At 47.7% G+C, this 16,427-nt stretch overlaps 2 protein-coding genes across 2 annotated transcripts; both read left to right on the forward strand.

The window, feature by feature from the left end:
• The first annotated feature begins 514 nt into the window (after positions 1 to 514).
• naa25 (N-alpha-acetyltransferase 25, NatB auxiliary subunit) lies at positions 515 to 8,008 on the forward strand. The gene is made up of 23 exons (XM_028418446.1): positions 515 to 651; positions 2,008 to 2,093; positions 2,667 to 2,805; positions 2,886 to 3,004; positions 3,086 to 3,160; positions 3,244 to 3,351; positions 3,858 to 3,936; positions 4,073 to 4,184; positions 4,284 to 4,373; positions 4,490 to 4,662; positions 4,744 to 4,856; positions 4,938 to 5,145; positions 5,262 to 5,351; positions 5,431 to 5,611; positions 5,748 to 5,847; positions 5,930 to 6,081; positions 6,164 to 6,533; positions 6,624 to 6,747; positions 6,828 to 6,893; positions 6,967 to 7,064; positions 7,142 to 7,252; positions 7,348 to 7,488; positions 7,572 to 8,008. The coding sequence occupies exons 1-23, from the start codon at positions 594 to 596 to the stop codon at positions 7,692 to 7,694; spliced, it is 2,916 nt and encodes a 971-aa protein (XP_028274247.1). The 5' UTR covers positions 515 to 593; the 3' UTR covers positions 7,695 to 8,008.
• A 1,648-nt stretch (positions 8,009 to 9,656) lies between these two features.
• Positions 9,657 to 16,205, forward strand: brap (BRCA1 associated protein). The gene is made up of 13 exons (XM_028418614.1): positions 9,657 to 10,009; positions 10,166 to 10,327; positions 10,844 to 11,042; positions 11,122 to 11,311; positions 11,402 to 11,515; positions 11,683 to 11,831; positions 12,037 to 12,112; positions 12,180 to 12,318; positions 12,647 to 12,759; positions 12,859 to 12,948; positions 13,030 to 13,133; positions 13,305 to 13,444; positions 15,384 to 16,205. The coding sequence occupies exons 1-13, from the start codon at positions 9,931 to 9,933 to the stop codon at positions 15,614 to 15,616; spliced, it is 1,788 nt and encodes a 595-aa protein (XP_028274415.1). The 5' UTR covers positions 9,657 to 9,930; the 3' UTR covers positions 15,617 to 16,205.
• The last annotated feature ends 222 nt before the right edge of the window (positions 16,206 to 16,427 follow it).

Genomic DNA, 16,427 nt, shown 5'->3' on the forward strand with positions numbered 1-16,427 from the left:
CTTTTATGTTTTTTGAAAGACAAAGATTCACAGTGTATTCTCTTTTCTGATAAGGCAACATTCAGGGGAATTAGTAGTGAATGTAATACAATTAGTTCCTTTTTTTTCTTTTTCACGGCTTTCACGCTGTGACTGAAGGTCTAGACAATGGAACATAACAGAATATCTAATAAATTTGAACAAATAAGAGAATCTGCTGGTGTGTCTGTGTGTATGTTTATTTTGTTAAAAATATTCAAACATGTATAAAATGAACAAAAAAATGATTGATTGGTGATTTTGAAAAATAACATCAGTGTTTTACACAAATTATTGATATAAAAATGTTTTATTCTATTAATAAATCCTCAGTTTTAGGTCTAAGTTTTATTACAAATTAAATATCTGGGTTAAAATATTAAGAATGTAACATTAAAAAGTCAAAATAATAAAAGTTGGCAAAGGTGTGGAATTAGCTCCTGAACAGAAGGTGGCAGTATTGCTGTGTAGGCTGGAGGCCTCTTGCTGTTGAACTGTAGTAGTAGAAGAAGAACGCTTTCACCGCTGCTCTGAATACGCATGCGTGAGCATTTACCCAGCAGGTAAACTCCACCATGGCGGCGAGAGGCCATGTGCAAGACCCCAACGACAGGAGGCTCCGACCCATATACGGTAAGGTCTCAATGGGAAGCTGGACACCGGTGCGTGTTCGGAGGTCCGGTAACCGTGGCTGTGTCCGGTACCGGCTCATGTGTTCATCATGGTGGCTGCTCGGGTTAGGGGGACAGCGGTGCGGCCCCTCCAGCTCCAGCCACGGACTGTGCTGCCCGCAGCGCCCAATGACAGTGCACCTTACCCGGTCTGCAGCCCAGCCCAGCCCAGTGGGGCTCGGGATGAAGCGGTGGACCCCCGTGTCAAACAGTACTGATTCACCGCGGAGCTGCAGCACTGAGCGGTGCGGACGTTTTTATCGTCCGGCTCTCAAAGTCGAGGGCGCTCTCTGCTTCTGCTAACTGTCGCTATTTGACAGCTAGCTTAGCATGCTAATGTGTCAGCTAAGCAGTCAGCCAGCAAACAAACGAGCTGCAGCCGGTCAAACATGAAAGTTGTGTCTTTGTGTGAACTTGTGTGCATCGGGTTGACAGCTATTTGTGTTGCGATTAGCGCCCGGCTAGCTGGCTTGAAGCTATTTTAAAATTAGACGGTTAGCTGCCTGCTAGCAACAGTAGTTTAAGGACAATGCTCCAAGCTAATTCCAGTGCAGGAGGTGTAACGGTAGCTTGCTAGCTAGCTAGCTAGCTAGCTTGCTAGCTGTCAGAGATCTCGGTCCTCCGGTAAGGGCTGCACGATGTGTGGTTAACGGAATTTAACGGTGCTAAATAAAGAAAAACATCAGTGAACGAACAGATACATCGCTTGTTTCATGCTAACTTGTTAGCTTTGTGTTGACTGGAGTTTAAAGAGCCCGAGCTGTTTGGTTGGCGTTAAAAAAAAACGTTAAATCCGAACTGTGCTGTTTATTCAGACCACAAAGACCCTCTGACTGCTGGGTGCTGGTCCAGGTTCTGTGGAGAATAGACATGACATAACCTCAGTGCACTGTCCTGTCTGGCTCAGTTAATTTTGGCAGCCAGCTGTCCTGGAGAGGCTGGACTGAGGTGTCTCTGTGTTTGTGTTTGTGTGACAGTTGCACTGGGACTCCAGCTGACATTTTTCCTTTTATACTTCAGCAGGCTGATAAATGATCGTGAAACCTACAGCTCCAAAATCCAAACACATCAAGCTCATTGTCACATATAACAAAAAAAAAAAGCTGGAAACAGAGTTGTTATTTATGTATTTTGTTATTTGTTTTATGTTTTTAAAGACATGAGGTAATGTTGTGTGACAGTTTGAAACTCTGAAATGCTCATATTTGATTGGTTACGGCTCTACAGCATCTAATTTATGTGTAGCTGTAAGTTGTGTGTGTTTAAACTATTTAATCATTTAAATAATATTATGATTCTTTGTGTTTCCCGTTTTTAGATTATCTTGATAATGGCAACAATAAAATGGCCATACAGCAGGCGGACAAACTGCTGAAGAAACACAAGGACCTGCACTGTGCCAAGGTGAGGGAGGTCTCCATGATTGTCTCCATGATTGTTTGAGGATGTATCTGATCATATGAGCTGCACAGCACGGTCAGTCTGACCGTGGAGGAGCAGGGGCGACTAAAGCTGTGAAATCAATGGAAGACATTGACTTTCTATGAGCAAAGAAAAGCTGAGGACAGCGGAACGGTATGCAAATTTCAGCCGTAAAAACCTCTGACAACCAATCAGAATGTAGAGGTTCTTCGTCCGCGTGGGGTCTCGGGGAACATACTTGGAAACGTTGGTTCCTGCTGTACTTTAGTTCCTATCAAAACGACGTGTGAGAAGCTGATCACTCCTTTATGTGTTTGAATTTCTCACATCATCAGCGATTTAGGCGAGCAGAACTTTCACAGCAGCTGTACTTATGAGGCACGAAAGCGATTTTACAGCTTCAGTCCCTCTTGGTGTGAACACAATCAGCTCTCGGCCCTGCATGTGGCCCGATAGTTCCTGCAGCCTTTGTGCACGGCAGCTGACTGTGGTTATGGTTCAGTCCTGCTTTGTGTCTGTATTTGCTTCACTTCCTGTTTCTGTGTCTCCCTTCAGGTGCTGAAGGCCATTGGCCTGCAGAGGACCGGGAAGCAGGATGAGGCCTTCTCATTGGCGCAGGAAGTGGCCACTCTGGAGCCCACTGACGACAACTCACTCCAAGCTCTGACCATACTGTACAGAGAGATGCATCGCCGTGAGTGTTCTCACACACACACACACACACACACACGCGCTGCTGTGACCTGGTTTTAACGCCGTGTTCGCCTCTCACAGCGGAGCTGGTCACCAAGCTGTACGAGGCTGCGGTGAAGAAGGTTCCTCTCAGCGAGGAGTATCACTCTCACCTCTTCATGGCTTACGCTCGCGTCGGAGAGTACAAGAAGATGCAGCAGGTGAGTCAGCGCTCACTCATCCATGTGAGGTTACTGACATAATGTAGAGGATGTTGATGTCTACGTGTTCGCACTCTACAGGCGGGAATGGCGTTGTATAAAATCGTGCCTAAGAATCCGTATTACTTCTGGTCTGTCATGAGTCTGGTGATGCAGGTACAGGAATGATTTAATGACTCAAAGTGTTTTCATTGTCCTGGAGTTAAAATAACACGACTCACGTGCTGTTTGCTGTAAAGGCCATCTCAGCACAAGATGAGAAACTGGCCCAGACCATGTTCCTGCCTCTGGCGGAGCGCATGGTGGAGAAAATGGTGAAGGAGGAGAAGATTGAAGCAGAAGCAGAGGTGAGTACAAGCTGTCCCCCTCACTGTGCTCCAGCTGCAGGGAAACTTACTAAATACCTACTGTGGGTAGGTAAGGTTTATTGATATATTAGTGCATGCTTTTCCACTGCAGGAACATAGTATGCACTTTTGTACTGGTGCTTTTTGACCTCAGGAACTTGAGGATGGTGTGATGATTGACGGGAGAACTTTCTGTGGTGGGACCATGCAGGAAAGCTGCACCAAAAAGGTGCAGCAGTACCTAGCGGCTACAATGGAAACATAACTTGTAGGTGCTTTTCTGACCCGAAAGAACCCGAAAGTAGAAGCATCCTTTGTTTTTTCCCCTTTGAAAATGGCTCTGAAAGAGCTCCTACGTGTAAGAAACCTGAGGTGGAAATGTGCTCAAAGTGCAGTTTAGTATGTTTTGTGTCCGCCACATGTTCCTGCAGTGGAAAAACACCATCTTTATCCTTGGAGTTTGTATTTACGGGTGTGTTTCTTGCCTTTTGTATGTGTGACTGTAGGTGCAGCTGTATTTCATGATCCTGGAGCGCCTGGGGAAGTGCGTCGAGGCTCTGGATGTGATCAGGGGTCCACTTGGAGGTAGGAGCAGACTTCTGATCTCTTAATAACGTTAGGTCTGATCAGCAGTAACATTAGGATAGGCAGATGTTGAACAGCTCACGTGGAGCGGGGAGGAGGATGCTCTCATCACTCCTCAGTGTTTGTGTCTCCACAGAGAAGCTGACCAGCGAGCTGCAGAGCAGAGAGAATAAGTGTATGATGCTCTACAAGCGGCTGCAGCGCTGGCCCGAGTGCAACGCTCTGGCACATAAGCTGCTGCTGAAAAAGTGAGTGTCATGTCAGTGTGTGAGGTGAACCACAGGAACACAGCAGTAACACAGAGTGTGTGTGTGTGTGTGTGTGTGTGTGTGTGTGTGTGTTCGTAGTCCGGATGATTGGCAGTTCTATCCCGCCTACTTCGACTCTCTCTTCCACCTCATGGATCAGTCGTGGAGCCCGCCGGAAGAAGGCGACCAGTGAGTACAGTTCCTCAGAGGACAGGGATCAGGCAGGAACTACAGGCGGGTTTAGGTCAGGAAGACTTCCTGTTTCCTCCTTCTCTGCATCCATCTGTGTTTCCTCGTGTCTCCAGCTGCTCGGAGGGGTCGGTGCATCACTCTGTGGCTGATGTGGTGAGGTTTGTGGAGGAGAGAATCAAAGGGGAGGACGGCAGAGAGTCCCGCTCACTCAGAGGACCGTATTTAGCCCGACTTGAATTGATTCACAGACTGAGGGAAAGAGGCTGCCCCGAAGAAAGCCTGCTGGGTAAAAAGCACTCACTGCACTCACACTGTCCGTTCAGCAGGCTGTGTGTCATCTGACCGTCCGCTGCTCGTCTGTGAACAGGGGAGCCTTTAGAGCTCATGGTGCAGTTCTTTGGGAAGTTTGGAGACAAGCCGTGCTGCATCACCGACCTGAAGATATACCTACACCTGCTGTCTGCCGAGCAGCACGTTCAGGTGAGATGGCGTCACCATGGAAACGCCTGCTGTGCACGGATGATGCTGGAACACCTCTCTCTCCCCGTGTGTCCTTCACAGTTCATCAACCGTCTGAGTGAAGCGGTTCCTCTGGGGGAGCAGGCGGAGGACGGCGTCGCCTTTCCAGAGGACACCAAAGTGCTGCAGAGACACCTGTGTGTGTGTCAGCTGAGCCGAGCGCTCGGCCTGCATGACGCCATGGACACAGAAGGAAAACTGCGGCTCATCGCAGAGCTCAAGGCGCATTACCGCCACGGACTGAAGTTTGGTGAGAATAACTCCTCCATAGCAGCAGAGAGTCGGTGGTTTTCTTCCTGTAGCTGTGAATGAAGCTCATGATGAGACAAACAGTCGGAGTGATGTTCTTGTTTCGATGTTTCGCAGGAAAGAACGCGCTGAAGACGGAGCTGCAGTTCTCTGATATGTATTGTCTCATGGCGGCTCATGTGTACGTGGACTTGTGGACAGAGACTGGTGAGTTCTTGTCTCTTTCTCCTGCTCTCCATCTTTGATGCGGTCTGTGTGAAAGCGTGTCTCTCTGGGTTTGTGGTAGGGGATGAGAACATGGCGTCGCAGTGTTTGGGTCTCCTGCAGGAAGGTCTGTCTCACAGTCCCTCCAATGCTCAGTTCAAACTGCTGCTGCTCCTCCTCTACTGTCACCTGGGAGCCTTCGAGCCTGTGGTGGACCTCTACTCCAGCCTGGACGCCAAGCACGTGCAGCACGACACCATAGGGTCTGTATGGAAACACAGATACCTTTCAAACATGAGGGGTCAGGATCATCTCTATGAAGTCTGAATCCTCTCTGAAGCTTCAGAGTTGGACCTCAGTGTTGCAGGTTTGTGTGTAAACCTGCGTCTCTCTTTTCAGGTTTCTGTTGACGCGTTACGCCGAGTCGTTGGGTCAGTTCGCTGCAGCCTCGCAGTCCTGTAATTTCTCCCTCAGGTTTTTCCACTCTAACCAGAAAGATGTGAGTCCATGCCGGTGTGAGTGTGAGTGTTAGCGTCTTTTAAAATGACCTCCTCGTTTATGACCCTCCTCTCTCCTGGCAGACCTCAGAGTACATCATCCAGGCGTATAAATATGGCGCCTTTGAGAAAATCCCAGAGTTCATTGCTCTCAGAAACCGGCTGAACCAGTCGCTGCACTTCGCTCAGGTCCGCACTGAGAGGATGCTGCTGGATCTGTTCCTGGAGGCGGATATGTAAGAGCGGTGGGATCAGTGTGGAGGACTGAGCTGTGGAGCCGAGTGCTTGATGTGGCGTCTCTCTGAATGTGTCTTTCAGCGTGTTGAGTCTGGAGGAGAGCGTGAAGGCCATGTCTCTGTCAGCCGAGGAGGACGACATCCCCTGGGAGAGTCTCAGGGACAACAGAGACCTCACCGTGTTCACCAGCTGGGACCCTAAAGACAGACAGCTGACGGAGGAGCACCGCCGCCAGTCTCTGGAGGAGGAGTCCGTGTGGCTGAGGATACGCTCTCTGACGCTCCGCTGCCTCGCCGCCCTGGCCGCGCTCGGACACACGGCGTCGCAGCAGAACTCTGAGATCTCCAACGAGAACGGCGTCGGGGACAAAACCTCGGTCCTCAGCGGCCTGCTGTCCCAGCTCAACCAGACTCTGCAGACAGCGGTGCAGAGAGCAGAGAAACGCGTACAGGTACAGCTCAGCCGGCTCAGTGGAAAGACATGTTGCATGTTTGACTGGGTGGAGCTCTCTGCTGTAATCTGTGTGTTGGTGTTGTTGCAGTATCCATTCCTGGGGCCCCCCTCCACCCGGCTGGCCCCGGCTCTGTCCAGCGGCAGCTGTCAGTGTCAGGCCGCGGCCCTGCAGCTGTCCGTGCACCTGCAGGAGCTGGAGGCGGCGGGCCTCGGTAAGCAGTGAGGACTGATCCAGGTCCAGGTCTGCTGATGATTCACTTCTCACCTTTTCCTTTTTCTTTCATCCTCACAGACGAGTCGTCGGAGCTCCAGACGCAGATCTGTAACGGTTTCAAATCATTAGTAGTTCAGCTTCAAGGTGAGTCAGCAGCTGGACCTCAGGGTCAGTTTCAGTTCTCTGCATGCTTCACGGTTTCTGCTTCCGTCCACAGAAATTCTGAATAAATGCAAAGGAGATTTATTGGAACTGAAAGAGGGCAAATTAAAAACGCGGCCCTCCTTATTAGAAACCTTCGTCTTCTTCGTGGAGGTGAGGCCTCGGCTCCCGTTTCCTGTTTCTGCTCCTCTCTGTCACGCTGTAACATGTGACCTTGTGTCCTCCTGCAGACGGTCTGCATAGCCTTATGGGTGGCTAGTTACTGTGCTAAGATCCTGCGACCTCTGAAAACCAGCCTACAGAAGAAGAAGAAGAAGAAAAAGGACGCCAACACAGCTCTGGTACAGTGCTTTAACGCTCACACACAGGAGCCGCGGTCCTCTAATCTCTGCCTCAGTTTAACGGTGACCTCCTCTCTCCTGATTGGCTCCTGCAGCCCGTGGTGGTGTGCGGCTTCCAGGAGCTGACGGGGAGCTTGCAGGACCTGCTCACACAGGCGTTGGAGCACATAAAGGGGCAGGAGACGAACGTGACGGCCCTGAAGCTGGCCGGTTTATCCCTGGAAGGATGCTCACAGGTCAGTGTGCCGGCGGCTCTTCCTCCTCCTCCTCCTCCTCCTCCATTTCCTGTTGGTTGATGTTTTTCCTTCATCTGTTCCAGGAGGAGGCGTCGTTTACGAAGGCTGCTATGGACAAGCTGCAGAGCAGTTACCTGCGCTCGCTACAGGAGGTGGGAGATTTGCTCAAGAAGAGAGCGGAAACTATAAAGAACCTCAAGATCTGAATCACACAGACACACACGCACACCCCAGATTAAGATGACTATACTCCCTCCCTCCCACACCTCCATCTGCTGTCGGCCCACCAGCTCACCCACCAGTCCTCCTCCTCCTCCTCCTCCTGTCTCTGACCTCCTTCTTGTTTCTGGATTTTTTTTTTTTTCGGTCACCTCTGGAACATTTGCAACTCTTAGAGCACATAAGCTTGTAAGTTAACTGAATTAGTTTTAGACAAACTAATCTAATAAATTATTGTACATAGTAAAAAAGCAATTACCACAACATGAGAATATAAGACACAATAAACCACTGTCATGTCTGTCGGTCGGTTACTTTTTGTTTTCTTCCCCCGTTGAGTCCGAGAACAATCCACACACACACACACACACACACACACACTCTTTCAACGTGCTGCTGCTTCTCCTGATGTTTAACTGATGCACTCTGTGGAAATATGAAATATGGACAATATGGCTGCCAGCAGAGAGACGGCCCTTTCCCCTTTTGTTTCAGAATTAGTTTGTCTTTCTGTTGTTTCTTTGCTTTGTGTATCTTTGTGTGTGTGTCGCTTTGGTACTGAACGTGGAACCACCTCTGTAGTTGCAGTATTATAATGAGCAATGTCGGGATGAGGGTTTTTGTTTTTTTTTTTTGTTTTTTTTTTAAAGGGTGAATTGTCTGCTTCTTTTTTTAACGATGGTAGAAGTGACGCTTGTAAACGCGTTTTCCAGCACAGAGAGAAGAAATCAGAAATCCTTCGAAGCTGGACTGATGACAGTTATTTAACTCTCTAAACGTGAATGTTCACCAAAAATACTGTTTTCTACTGACGCTGAAGCCGTGGAAGGTCTTTCCGCTGCAGCTTTCATGGACGCTTGAGTACAAAATTACAAATGCACAAATAAAGTTTTTACAGAAAAGGACTGCGGTCACTGGAAAAATGGATTCTGAGCAAAAAAATGACTTAAATGTGGGAAAACGTGTGTTTTTGCAGTGGCCCTAATCCTTTCTGTACGTTTTAGAGCAGATCATTTGCAGGATTTTTTTAAAGAGAATGATGATCTGGAGAGACAAACATTGGACCTAACTGTAAATAAAATCCAGGCAGCCTTTTCAGAGGACAGTGTGAGGACACCGGTGTTTTTTTTAAATGCAGCTGCATTAGATATGATGAGATTTGTCCTGTGATTGTGTGTTTTTGTCATTCCTGCTTCAACCACACACAAAAAAAAGAACCAAATCAACGTCTTCAGCTGCAATTTGTGCAAAATTAGCATCTCCTGCTATTATCAATAACAACAGGATTGGACAGTGGCTTAGTTTACAGAGACCAATCTGGCCAAAAAAAGAAATGTGAACATGATCAATGCCTCCCCATGTTAGTGTCTGTGTGCATTCAGTCGCTTAGAAAATGCCTCTTTCTTTTATTTTATTTTATTTTTTTGGTTAAGTGGAATCCATCTGTTTGAATGGATTGGTGCAGAGAGACGATGTTCATGCGATCTGACTACATGTGCTGTTGTTGAGCTGCAGAATGATGGTTGACAATCTGGAGTGTCATCTCACCACCCTCTTTTGTTAGAAAAAGGAAAACAGAAACACTGGAATGTCAAAGCTTTTTTAAATAAAAAGGTAAATGTGACAGTTTGGCTGTGCACTGTGCCTCAATCTGTTCTTATTAAAATTTAAAACTGTAATTATGACAACGACTACTACAGTAGTCAATGCAAAAATTTAGTAATTGTGACTTTTTATCTAGATTATAAAAGGTTTTCTGTTTTTATTATGGCTTAGTATGTGACTCAGTTTATTTGTAGGTGGAGGGAATGGGCTTCAGAAGTGAAACGTGACAAGAAAAGGCCTAAAAAAATGTAGAATATATAATATACAGTGTTTACTGGTGCGGGTGCAGTTCCTGATTACTACCTGTAGGTGTCACCAACGCGCCTGCGCAGAGCTCAGTTGGTGCTGCGAAGAAGAAGCAACATTACAAGCAGCTGTGGATACAAAGATAGAGCCGCTAGCTAAACGTTATTAAATGTTATTTTATTGTGTGTCAAAACAACAAGTCATGAAGTAAGTTCACGGAAAGTGCGTTCGGCAATCACGCGCTTGTTATATTTAGACACTAGCTACTAGCTTAGCTAGTTTAGCCGGGGTGTGTTAGCTGCTTTTAAGCTAGCTGATCTGTCACCGGATTGTTTTTGTTCTCTGTCAAAGTGTTAGTTTGTTTATGAACACATGAGTGTGTCGCTGGTCGTTATCCGTCTGGAATTAGCCGACCAGTCTCCTTGTCCACAAGGTTTCCAGTACTGCGCCGGTGAGTTGTTGTTAAAAAAAAACACTATTTAAAGTTAGCTTACGGCTAAATTGCAGTGACTATTAACTATCTGTTAGCCGGTTTATTCTCTGATGTAGCTTCCTGGCTCTGCATTGTGTGTGTGTGTGTGTGTCCGTGTTTCTGTGCTGTGTGCAGTTGAAGGCATGTCAGAAGAGGAGCTGCAGGAGAAAGCTCTGGGTTTAGCCAAACATACACTAAGTGGAAAGACCGAGCTGGAGCGAGCAGCTTTTCTGCACCAACACATCGGCAGCAGAGCCATGGGGGACATGGTTATAGAGACCTTTGAGCCCAGCCCAGGTAAGCACAGACATCCTAATAACACCAGTGAATGCTTTATTCCTTTATTAAGTTATACGGAGCTTAGACTTGGATTATTCTGGACACACAGAACTGTACCAGATCATTGATGGCTGCTTGATTTGTGGCTGTGATCGCACTTCTTTAGTCAGTCTGGGCTCAGTGTTCACTGCATCATGAAGTCTTGCTCCTGTATGAAAACAGCACAGTCATGTTTACGAGCAGAGAACTCAAACTGGCTTTTAACATGATTAAAAACAAAGAAATTAGCCATAAATGAAGTAAATTTGTCACATTTGACATATGGATAAAATGAGGTTAGATTGTCACACGTGGTGCATTCAAGGGCCATTTCAAAGTTTTCCTGTTTGTTGCTGCAATCTTCACTGTCACTTTGGTGATGTGTGGAAAACTTTCATTTCAATCAGCAAGCATGGATTTGAGTCGTCATGATGTAGCTCCATGCTTTCATAGGCTACATGTTGCTGATTGGAAACCGCTGTGTTTCCTGTCTAGATAAAGGAGGAGGTGAGGAGCAGAGCAGTGAAGCTCAGGATGTAAAGCCTGCAGCCGACTCCGAGGCTTCTTCACTGGACAACAGCACTGCGGCCGCTCCGGACTCCCCCTCAAAGCAGCTGCCAGACCAGATCTCTTTTTTCAGCGGCAACCCGTCAGTGGAGATCATCCATGGCATCATGCACCTCTACAAGACCAAGTGAGTCCACAGTCACAGTGTGAGGTCTGTGACGGCGCCCACCTGTAACACGGGTAAAATGAGTTGTTTCTTCCTGCAGTAAAATGACGTCACTGACGGAGGACGTTCGACGCAGCGCCATGGTGTGCATCCTCACTGTCCCAGCCACCATGACCAGCCATGACCTCATGAAGCTCATGGCACCATTTAATGATGTTATGGAGCACATGAAGATCATCCGTGACTCCACCCCCAACCAGTACATGGTTCTGATTAAATTCTGCACACAGGTAAGTTTTCTGTAAAAGCAGCTGCACACAGGTGTTTGCAGGATGTTACTGAATGTGTTACTAATGTTGTATTATTACATCGTCTCTCAGGCAGATGCAGACAGTTTTTACACGGCATGTAACGGCCGCCAGTTCAACTCCATCGAAGAAGCTGTGTGCCAGCTGGTGTATGTGGAGCGGGCCGAGGTGATCAAGTCTGAGGAGGTGAATGAAACCTTTGTTTGTAGTTTTCTCTCCGCAGAAACAGATTCTATGGTCGAGGGAAGTCAAACCTGCAGACCTCATGACCCAATGTTGGACTTCCTGGAGTCCTGGATACCGACTTATTGATGACTCCTCCTCTCTCTCCCCCACCCCCACCCTCTCCTCAGGGAGCGAGCCTGCCGGTGATGGAGCTGACCGAGCTGCCAAAGTGCACCGTGTGCCTGGAGAGAATGGACGAGTCTGTTAATGGCATCCTCACCACGCTGTGCAACCACAGCTTTCACAGCCAGTGTCTGCAGCGCTGGGAAGACGCTTCGTAAGTTGGACACGCCCTCAGACATACTGTTCAAACTTTAGCATCATCTTGTTTTGTTTTGTTTTAAATCCGGCTTCTGGTCTGTGCCTGACTCTCTGGTCATTTCTCCCGGCTTCATGTCACATGTTTGTTTTGTGTGTGTTCTCCTGTAAAGGACCGCTGCACATGTTTGCAACAATAGCCTGAATGTGTGCTGTGTTTGCAGGTGCCCTGTGTGTCGGTACTGTCAGACTCCAGAACCGGTGGAAGAGAACAAATGCTTTGAGTGTGGAGTGCAGGAGGTAACTGACGTCGCTGTAAAAATCCCGCTCGGTCGACTTCTCTTTAAATCCTTTAATCTTTGCGTAGAACCTCTGGATTTGTTTGATCTGCGGGCACATCGGTTGTGGTCGCTACGTCAGCCGGCATGCCTACAAGCACTTTGAGGAGACACAGCATACGTACGCTATGCAGCTCACCAACCACCGGGTCTGGGACTACGCTGGAGGTACTCGATCTGTGTGAATAGACCGGCTGAAGGTGGAAAAAAAGATTCACCTACTGGGAATGTCTGTGTTGAAGCTGCTTTTATCAGTATTGTCCAGTAGAGGGCAGAAAACACGTGCAGTATGACAGACGGTGCACAAGAAAAGCAGATAACAGCATGATAAAGATGCTTTTTAAGCAGATTATCTCATCTCAAAAGTATTTACTGATTTGTTTATGATTCTCTGTGGTTCTGGTATAGGTAGCTCATGATTCCGTCACTTCAGTCCTGTAGGTAGTGTGTTTCTGTTATTTTTGTGAGTCGCTCCACATCATCTGTGTTGTTGCAGATAACTATGTGCATCGGCTTGTTGCCAGTAAGACTGATGGGAAGATGGTGCAGTATGAGTGTGAAGGAGACAGCTGCCACCAGGCCGAGAAGATCGATGCGCTTCAGCTGGAGGTGAGTGTCTCCTGTCGTTGCTTCGTTTGCTAAATTAACCTGACGTTCTGATGGAGTCTGTGTGTGTGTGTGTGTGTGTGTGTGTGTGTGTGTGTGCAGTACTCGTACCTGCTGACCAGTCAGCTGGAGTCTCAGAGGATCTACTGGGAGAATAAGATCGTTCATCTGGAGAAGGAGACGGCCGAGGAGGTGCGGACGGTTCCTACACAGCCCCTCTGAGTGTATGTAACGTGTTAATGAGTGACTCCTGTCTTCATGTGTCTGATCCAGATCAACAACATGAAGTCTAAGTTTAAAGAGACGCTGGAGCGCTGTGATAACCTGGAGCAACGATTAGGAGAAATCACCAAAGACAGGCAGAGCATGGAGAAGAAGTAAGTGCCAAGTTATTGTTTACGTTTTTCTGCTGTGTGTATCTTCTTGACAAGGAAAGAAGTGGGAGTAAATCTGTCATTTAAAACCTGTATATACACAAGACAGGAGGCCGATGTGTAGAAGAAGAAAACACTGTTCGCTGCTGAGCTGAGGTGTGTGTGTGTGTTCAGGTGCTCGCAGCTGAACAGCCGAGTGCTGAAGCTGAGCCAGGAGCTGAAGGAGGAGCAGGAGATGAACCGCTGCCTCAGAGCCAACCAGGCCCAGCTGCAAACCCAGCTGGCCGAGGAGGAGTGCAAAGGAAAGGAGAGCGGTGAGTGAGGAGGAGGAGGAGGAGGAGGAGGAGGAGGAGGAGGAGGAGGAGGAGGAGGAGGAGGAGGAGGAGGAGCCACCTGCAGGGTGTAGTAAAACCCTCCTGACAAGGGCGAACAGGGCTTGTATAGTGTGTAATAAACCATGACTTTAACTAAGTTTATATCCTCCGCTCAGGCCCTAAAAGAAGCCGAGACAAGCTTGAGTTTCTTTCTGTTTCCTGCAGGATATCCCTCATTCAGTCACCGACATAAACACGAGGTGCTGCACGCTGTGATAGATCAGCCACTAGCACACACACAGAACGACGTGTGTTCTGGCACTGATTTCTACTCTTTTATAATTACAATACATGTTAACAGTCTGGAATATTCTGCTTCCTGGTCCTCCTTCAGCAGGTTCACTCATGTGCCACATGAAGCCAGCGTAGTTAATGACAGACTAAAGAACCCGGAGCGCCTCCAGCATGAGCGTCAGGAATGTGCAAAATGATCAGAGAGGGTGGGACAGATCTGTGGCTCAGTGTGGTCTCAGACCGGCCACACTGAGGGCAGGATCATCACCACCTCGCCTCCAGGCAGCGTAAATGTCGGGCTGGAGGGTGGAATGTTAATGTTAGGTCCACAGACACGCCTGGATTTCTCCTTCAGCGTTTAACTCTGAGGACTGTTTGAACAAAGGAGCTCTCTGTTCACCTGAAGGAACACACACTCATCTCGAACATGTGCTGCCCGGCGTCTGATCAGGTCGTCTCAGTTTTCCGCGTCGTATGTGTCAACATGAACACGTTATCCTCTGTTTCTGTAGTCAGGATGTTTTGGTTTGACTCGTGTGTGTGTGAACTAAACTAAACTAAACCAACCTGGGCTTAAACAGACTAAGCTACAGCCACACTGGAAGCCCTGAGCTAAATGCTAACGTCGACATATGAACAAGAACCTGATCCTGCCTTCATGATTCAGTGTTGTGTTGGTAAATATTTGTACTGATTTTATTAGTATTCATGGTCATTGTAATGTAATGCAGATACCAGCACATCCAGCTGAGCTCTGCAGAAGCTGATGCTTCTATTTTTGTGTCACTGAGCGTTTCCGCCCAAGAGCTGCACTTTTAGGCCGCTTGTTTCCTCATCAGTCTTCTCACAGGAAGTGGGCGCACCACCTCCTTTAAGCTGTGTCATGTTCAGTTCTCTGTTCCTGCAGCGTCGGTAAATTCTTAAAATACATGATAGTTTCAGTTTCACGCCTTTTGGTTTCAGTCCGCTACGCTTCTCTGATGTGAGGCTGCCGTGCAGGATCATCAGAACCTGACTGATCCGTCTTCTGAAAATCTCACATCTGTACCAGTGTTGTGAAAAAGAATGTCAGGAACAACTGTTATTTGGCTTGCAGGGTCATTCGTTTAGCTGATTTGAAGCTGGTTGTCTGAGGTCAAAGGTCATGGTGACCTCAGGAAATGTGTCCACAGCTTAACATGAATCTCATATCTGTCCCATGATCAATATGTTTATGTATACGTCTTCTAATTCGGTGCTAACAATGATTATTCAGGAAGAGCTGATTAGAATTTTTAGTGGTTTAAAGTCACGTCGACCTGTCCTGCCGTCCTCAGTTAGCCGCCGTCTGCGGGCCTCCAGGCTCTGGCTCTGTGTGTGTGTGTGTGTGTGATGCCGAGTGGCTGACAGACTCGATGAAAGTTGAGTTCATCAACTTTCATCAGAGCACACAATGACATAGCTCAGCACCTCTCACTCATGCTGGTCTGCGGTGTTCTGTAGATAGCATCTCCCGTTAGCCGCTGTTAGCTCTGACGTCAGTGTGGTGGTGTCAGCTGGTTTCAGCTCAGATCGTGGGAGAGTCATCAATAAGTGTTCTCTACGCTCTTGGATTTAAAGTCTTCTGTGGGAGCCGCCGTTAGCTTTTGTTTGTGTGTTTCTGCAGGAGAGCGTAAAGACGTGATGATCGCCGAGCTGCAGGAGCAGCTGAGAGACGTGATGTTTTACCTGGAGACGCAGCAGCAGATCGAACACCTCCCGCCGGAGGCTCGCAGTGAAATCCAGGAGGGACACATCAACATCCCCGCCGGCCCGGCAGGGGACGGCGCCATGGGCCCGGCGGGAGCAGGCCCCTCCTCTGGGCGGGGCAGGAGAGGGCGCGGCAGGAAGAGGAAGTAAAAAAAAAAAATAAAAAGACTGTGGGGTGTGGAGCGACCGGGAAACACTCCAAACCTCAGAGATGGTGTTTACCTGCAGAGTCACTGTGTCTCCTGAGAGAGGACGAGGGGGACGTCACTCATTGATTAAAGACATCCGTGTGATGTGATATTCTGCTGTTTCCAAATGGTAAAAGAATCTATTTTGTTCATAAAGGTATTTATTCGTGTATCAGTACAGGAGCCGAGCTCGAGGTGAATGTTTGCTCATGTTTTCTAAACCATTTTAAGGCCTTTGTTTGTGTTTGTTCTTCAAGTAAAGCATTTTTAACATCAGGTGTCCTCAGACAGACATGATTCACATGTTTTTTCTCATCAGTGCAGGTTATTGGTGAAAGCGACAGCAGTCAGGGAATGGACAGAAGCTGATAGTGAGGAGCAGGTCAGTGAGTCCTAAACAGGAGAAGAGTCAAAAAAGCAAAAATTAGATGTAAATAAACTCCACGTCTTTTATTTAGAAGTAGCTTCACAAACAACATCATCTTCCAGGATGAGATGTGAGGGGGGGGAAACCCAGAAAATGTAAATAAAGATGGAGGAATCCTTCATGAGCCTAACGCCTGATTCATCCAAATATGGGCAAAGAGGTGGAGCATGAGTGGAGGAGTTCATCATGTTTTTACCATTTAAATATAAGATTTTAACATGGAGGCCCGTGAGGGTTAATCCACTTTTGTAGCCCTCAAGTGGACACTGGAGGAACTGCGGCTCTAAAATAAAACTAATAATAAACCTCAGTGAAACAAACAAAAGCAGCGTCTCCCTCCTGAGGT

The sequence above is a fragment of the Parambassis ranga genome, chromosome 12 (assembly GCF_900634625.1).
Source record: "Parambassis ranga chromosome 12, fParRan2.1, whole genome shotgun sequence".
NCBI classification, from domain to species: Eukaryota; Metazoa; Chordata; class Actinopteri; family Ambassidae; genus Parambassis; species Parambassis ranga.

Coding starts and splice junctions, on each gene's coding strand:
- naa25 (XM_028418446.1), top strand. CDS start 594: ATGGCGGCGAGAGGCCATGTGCAAGACCCCAACGACAGGAGGCTCCGA. Junction 2,094..2,666: donor AGGACCTGCACTGTGCCAAG/GTGAGGGAGGTC, acceptor GTCTCCCTTCAG/GTGCTGAAGGCCATTGGCCT. Junction 5,146..5,261: donor CCGCCACGGACTGAAGTTTG/GTGAGAATAACT, acceptor GATGTTTCGCAG/GAAAGAACGCGCTGAAGACG.
- brap (XM_028418614.1), top strand. CDS start 9,931: ATGAGTGTGTCGCTGGTCGTTATCCGTCTGGAATTAGCCGACCAGTCT. Junction 10,328..10,843: donor GACCTTTGAGCCCAGCCCAG/GTAAGCACAGAC, acceptor TTTCCTGTCTAG/ATAAAGGAGGAGGTGAGGAG. Junction 12,949..13,029: donor AGAAGGAGACGGCCGAGGAG/GTGCGGACGGTT, acceptor TGTCTGATCCAG/ATCAACAACATGAAGTCTAA.